The sequence below is a fragment of the Prenolepis imparis genome, unplaced genomic scaffold (genome assembly GCF_030444845.1).
Source record: "Prenolepis imparis isolate NDT839.2.m4 unplaced genomic scaffold, iyPreImpa1.0 SCAF_380, whole genome shotgun sequence".
Classification (NCBI taxonomy): domain Eukaryota; kingdom Metazoa; phylum Arthropoda; class Insecta; order Hymenoptera; family Formicidae; genus Prenolepis; species Prenolepis imparis.
Window position 1 is genome coordinate 22,163 of NW_028141538.1, and position 6,485 is coordinate 28,647.

The 6,485-nt window shown below is 34.2% G+C and overlaps 1 protein-coding gene across 1 annotated transcript; it reads left to right on the forward strand.

Annotated features, from left to right (window-relative positions):
* Positions 1 to 5,077: 5,077 nt before the first annotated feature.
* Positions 5,078 to 6,180, forward strand: LOC145948417 (protein FAM200C-like; the record flags this gene model as incomplete). The annotated part of the gene is made up of 1 exon (XM_083058110.1): positions 5,078 to 6,180. A coding segment is annotated over exon 1 (1,103 nt), but the record flags the coding sequence as incomplete, so codon positions are not given.
* Between the last annotated feature and the right edge of the window lie 305 nt (positions 6,181 to 6,485).

Sequence of the window (6,485 nt, forward strand, 5' to 3'; positions counted from 1 at the left end):
GACGACGCTGTTGAAAGTACTAGTAACACGGTTCGCGATACTACGATAATCGAAACGAATGACGAATTAGTTACAGTATTCGAAGAGTCTAGCGCGCGATTTTTCGCCAATATCTACGACGCCGCGATCGATTGTTTTCAATTCTTTCGCGAAGCTCGTAAAACCACGCGACGTACAATGTTACGTCTAAAGTCTACCCTACAACAATTACGCGATACATACGAAGATTATGACATCGATATGCTTCGTACAATTGTACTCGATGCAAATTATGAGTATCAACGTTGTCTGTATCTCGAGACATACGAGTACGTAAGGGCAGCCGAATTACACGCTCGAATTTTTTTCACCGATACGACAAATGTCACATATTTGACGATACCGTCATTTCGATGATAGTACCGCTAACAACGTAAATGTCGCATTTTTGCGCGATACTCTGAATCGTATACTATCCGTCGAAAATCCCAAACATATGCCATTAAACGCGCTGATCGGACTATGTCTAAAGACAATCCGATCGATCGTCACCGTAATGTGCAACGCGAACGACACAGACACATTGTCTCAATCGTTGAATCGAGTGTCTGCTATAATCAAATCAAGTATGTTCATTAGCGCGCTTGAGCGAAAAATTACTAATATCGCGTATCCCGCATGGAATCTCACTATAGCGACGCTTGTTCCGCGTACCGACATCACGAACGACCTGTCGACTTCCAATCAACGAGCTACCGTGATTATTGAAACATCGCTCGCTGCAGCGGGGACAAACACGTCAACAGCTACATCGTCCACATCGTTCTGCAATGAGAAAATTACACGCGCGACAGATAACAATAGTCTTGATTTTCATCACGAGAAAAACAATGTAGAACACATTCAAGACTATCAATTGAATGAATTTTTCATGATCTATCATCTGATTCACGAATATTCGTCAAACATATCGTACGCCTCGACATTTCGTCGACTCTTCGACTCGGTGAGGCTAGCTGTTTTACAAAGTGCACAGGAATTCGGATTGACGGTACCCACAATATTATCGACAAAAAAACGTAAATGCCCATTTGTAGAAACTATCGAGAAGCATGAAACGAGTCCAATAGAATTCGTGAAACGCGGTATCGCCGATATTGAGAAATAGCTACGCGACGCGCCGTCGATAGCACTACTCGATCCAAAAAAATCTCACTGATATCTTGCACAATTATAAAACGCTGAAAAAAAAAACGAATACAATATCCCGAAAAAATCTAATTGATACATTGCGTATCGGAAAATACACAAATGCTTTACATCATCCATTTTGCAAAATTATTCACGATACTTTTCCATTGTTGAAATAATATGATAATGATGTAAAAATGAGCAGTTTTATATATTGTCTCCTAATCCAAACAGCTTGTATAATCGTTAGTTCTATATATAGTCGCATACACACCCATTTATGATTCACCGTATTCTCCCCACTCTCTTCCACTTTTTCGATCGACCAATTAGAAATCCCAATTTGTGGAAAGAGAAGAAGAGATCACGTGACAATTTGGCGAGTATAAGAGGCCAGTACCGACCGAATGGTTGAGTTTATGCCGCCCAGCGCCCGAGCGAGAGGAGGGCGAGCGAGAGCGAAGCGAAGCGAGGTCTTCCGCGAGCGAGGGCGTGCGCCCGACGACGACAAAAATTCACAATTTGAGAATCAGCTCGGCGCCTCCGCTGCGCTTCGTGGGCCTCCGCTCTACGCCGCTCGCTCGTCGCTCGGTCGTTCCGGGCCTGCGGCCGGTTCACTCCTCGCTCCTCCTCGCGCCTCCGAGTCGGCCACTCCGCTCCGCTTCGCGCCTCGCGACAGCTGCGCCGGAGCGACTTTCGAGAGAGAGCGCAGGGCGCGTGGAATTTTATTCGAATTTAATTTCAATTGTATTTGAATTTGATTTGAATTTAATTTAAATTCTATTTGATAAAAATATAAATGACAATGAGAATAATGAGAATGTCATACTTACAGACTTTCACAAAAAATATATAAATCTTTACAAATCTGAAACAATATTTTGTTTTTCTTAACAAAATTTTTTACAAGTCAAAACAATTGTTTTGTAAGTATATTATATCAATGCAATTATTAAAAAATAAAGAGTTGTATTACATAATGTAAATGATGATAAAAATGTATTGCAGAATTTCATGAAAAAATATGAATTAAGGAACAATTAAAAAACTAATAATAATAAATAATGTAAACAGAACACACAAAAATATTTAATATAATGAAATAAATGTATTAAATGTGGAATTGTATTTGAATTTAATTTAATAAATAATTACATACTGTTGAATTCACTTGTCTCTAAAACTTTTTCCATGCTCAACTTATTTTCTATGTCAATATAAGCTATTATTTAGACAACGAGTCAATTCAATCCGTAGGTACACCAAAACGAACGAAATTTGCGAATATTTTTTAATTCTCGGACAACGTGTAATCACTACGATAGAGTCATAACAATCGTATATGAACCAAAATAATATGAAATTTAAGGGTGCAGAAAAATATTTTATAACATTTCTATCCTTATTTATAGCTTCATAGTGATTGTATACACAATAATAAATTTTTTTATCTTCACACATTTTTGTATTATATAATAGGAAGTGTCTTTCATTCTCGACGAAAGAAACATGCTCGAAAAGCAGTGAGAGAGAGAAAAATATGATTGTCTCTCTATCTTTCTCGTGATTGTCGTCAAAAGCGTGAGGAGGGAGGCAGGAAGTACGGTGAATCGTAAATGACCGTGATGGTTTTCGTGAAGTGTATCGAAAAGAGAGCGTCTTGCGTTCTCGACGGACCTCTTTCTTTCTATTTTTCTCCACTTGATTATTTCATAGTTGCAGTACTGTGATGTCATGTTAATATATAACGATTTCAATATGAAAAGAAGTTATGATTAAAATTACTTAATTTTATATTATTTTAAGAGTGTCTTTTGTTCTCGAAGGAAAAACCTTGCTCGAAGAAAGTGAGAGAGACAGAAAAATATGATTGCATCTCTTTCTCTTTATCTTTCTCTAATGATTGTTGTCAAGAGCGTAAGGGGGGAAGGAAGGCAGGAAGTACGGTGAATCATAAACGACCATGGCGTTTTTCCTGGAACGTATCGAAATGAAAAGGAAAGTGTCTTTCGTTCTTGATGTTTTGGTAGAGAACAGTGAAAACTATTACTCTCTTTCTCTATCTCCAATCGAATATCTTATAGTTAAAATATTGTGATTCCATGTAAATCTGTTACAATTTTGAGATGAAATAAAGTTATGATAAAAATTGCTTAATTTTATATTATTAATATTTTAATAGAAAAATATTGTGACTCATTTTGATACGGCGCATCATATATGACTGCGACCTTTTTTCTTAGAACATATAGAAATGGAAGGGGAGTGTCTATCGTTCTCGACTGACGAAACATGTCCGAAGACGGGTAGAGAGAGAAAAATATGATTGCCTCTCTCTCTTTTTCTCCCTCTGGAGATTGTCGCCAAGAGTGTCGGAGTGGGAGGCAGAAAGTACGGTGAATCATAAATGACTGCGACATTTTTCTTAGAACATATAAAAATGGATTACTCATGCGAGAGAGAGGCAATTATTTAATCCCCTCTTTCGCTAGATGAACTTATGAGAAAAGTGCTTCACTCGTTGTTAATACATTACACGTTTCGATAAAATTTTAATCATATATTACTGTATTATATGTATTAAAAATAAATTTTAAATTTTATTTGTGAAAAGAAATAACTTGAATTATGAAAAAGTTGCTAATAATATTTATAAATATCTAATAATAATATTTAATACTTAATAAAGCTATAAATTATAATAAAAATTTAATACATTTTCTCTGTTTTATTAAATATTTTTTATATTTATTATATTAGTTTTTTATTTACTTTTTTATATTTAATCTTTAATATTATTACATGCTTATAAAAACGTTTTTAAGAAAAATAAATCCTCTCTTTCGTGCTAGAGGAACTTTTGAGAAAAGCGCTTCACTCATTGTTAGTACATTACACGTTTCGATAAAATTAATTATATATTATTGTATTATATGTATTAAAAATAAATATTACTTGAATTTTACTTGTGAAAAGAAATAACTTGAATTATAAAAAAAGTCGTAGATAAAATTTATAAATTTCTAATAATATTTAATAAAGTTTCAAATTACAATAAAAATTTAATACATTTTCTCCGTTTCTATTAAAAATTTTTTTATATCTATTATATTAGTTTTTTATTTGATTTTTATATTTAATCTCTAATATTATTGCATGCTTATAAAAAAATTTATATTTTTTTGGCGAAAGTCTGTAAATATGACATATTTATTATTACTTGTATTTTTATCAAATACATTACGTATTAAAAATCTTTTTCCTTTTGATTTCAGTAATGACATATTCATTATTACTTGTATTTTTATCAAATACATTACGTATTAAAAATCTTTTTTCTTTTGATTTCAGTAATTTATGTAAATAAAATTCAAATATAATTTAAATTAAATAAAATATTTAAATATAATTTAAATTAAATTCAAATACAATTTAAATTAAATTTGAATAAAATTCCACGCGCCCTGACGCTGAGCGCGAAGCGCTCTCTCTCGAAAGTCGCTCCGGCGCAGCTGTCGCGAGGCGCGAAGCGGAGCGGAGTGGCCGACTCGGAGGCGCGAGGAGGAGCGAGGAGTGGAGCGGCTGCAGGCTCGGACGACCGAGCGACGAGCGAGCGGCGTAGAGCGGAGGCCCACGAAGCGCAGCGGAGACGCCGAGCTGATTCTCAAATTGTGAATTTTTGTCGTCGTCGGGCGCGCGCCCTCCTCTCGCTCGGGTGCTGGGCAGTGTTGAGAGACGGGCCGGGTTTTCTCGCGCATGCGCGGCCATAATGGCAGTTAGCAGTGATGTATCTATCTGTAGTGAAGAGGTGGTAGGAGATAGGGCGCTGACGGTTGACACTCTTGGCGGGAAGACTGAACGGACAACACAGGTTAGGTATTAGTTGATAAGTTAATATTAATATAATATGGATAATGAAATTGGAAAAGGAGTTATTAAAAAACGCAGAATTAGAGACTTCCAAAATTCTTGGTTAGATGAGAATATTTTTAAAGGATGGTTAACTCCTCATCCTACAGATAATAAAGCGCTTTGTATTGCATGCAATAAAACTATCAGATGTTGTAAAACAGATTTAGTTCAGCACTCACAGACGGTCAAACATATAAAAAATTTTAATTCTTCTAATTATAAAGCCACCGATAATAATAATAATAGTACTTTAACGCATAAAAATAAAGTAAAACGCGCGGAAATTAAATTATCAGTTTTTTTTGCAGAGCATAATGTAGCTTTTTATACCGCGGATCACCTTATTCCATTGATAAAAGATATTTGTATAGAACCCAAAGTTGTGCAAGATCTTACACTTGGTCGAAGTAAGTGTGCAAATATTATTAAACACGTAATTGCGAAACGCGAAATTGAGAAAATTGTTGAACATTTAAAAACATATAAATTTTCCATTTTAATTGACGAAAGTACAGACATAACTGATAATAAAGTAATGTGTTTGCTTGTTAAATATGTATCGCCCGTAAATAAAAAAATTATAACACAATTATTAGAATTGTTACCTTTAGATGCTACTGATTGTTCCGCGAGTAAAATTTTCCAAATATTTAAAAATTTTTTAGACGATAAAGAAATTCCGATTAAAAATATTGTTGGAATGGCGTGCGATAATGCATCCGTTATGATTGGATGTAATAATTCTTTTATGTCTCATCTTAAAGTAGAAGTTCCACACTTAATAACGTTAAATTGTATTTGCCATTCCTCCGCGCTTATTGCTAGCAAAGCTTGTTCTAAATTACCTTCTTCTTGCGAAAGTTTGATTAGAGGAGTTGCCACTTATATTTCGGGCAGTGCAAAAAGATGTGCAATTTTGGGTGAATTTCAAGATTTTTTTGAAGTCCAAAGATGTAAAATATTAAAATTATCAGAAACGAGGTGGCTTTGTTTGCATAAATGTGTTGTCAGACTTCTCGATAACTGGGAAGTTTTGAAAAATTATTTCGTTTTAGCATCAATAGAAGATAAAGTCAAATCTGCCGGACTTCTTTTAGAGTACTTCAATGATAATTCTGTTAAAGCCTATATGCTATTTTTAAAATATTCATTAAATTTTTTCAATAATTTTAATGCCTTATTTCAGTCGCGTAATATATTAATACATAAATTATTTGAAAATAGTCTGCAATTAATTAAACAGATAGCTCAAAATTTTTTAAAAGTTGATCTTTTGAAAGATATTATTAATTTAGATATAAACGATAAAAATAATTATCAAAGTTTAGAAAATGTTTATGTAGGACCCGAATGTGAGAGCTTTTTGGAAACGTTATCTTTGGAATGCGCGGAACAAATTAGAG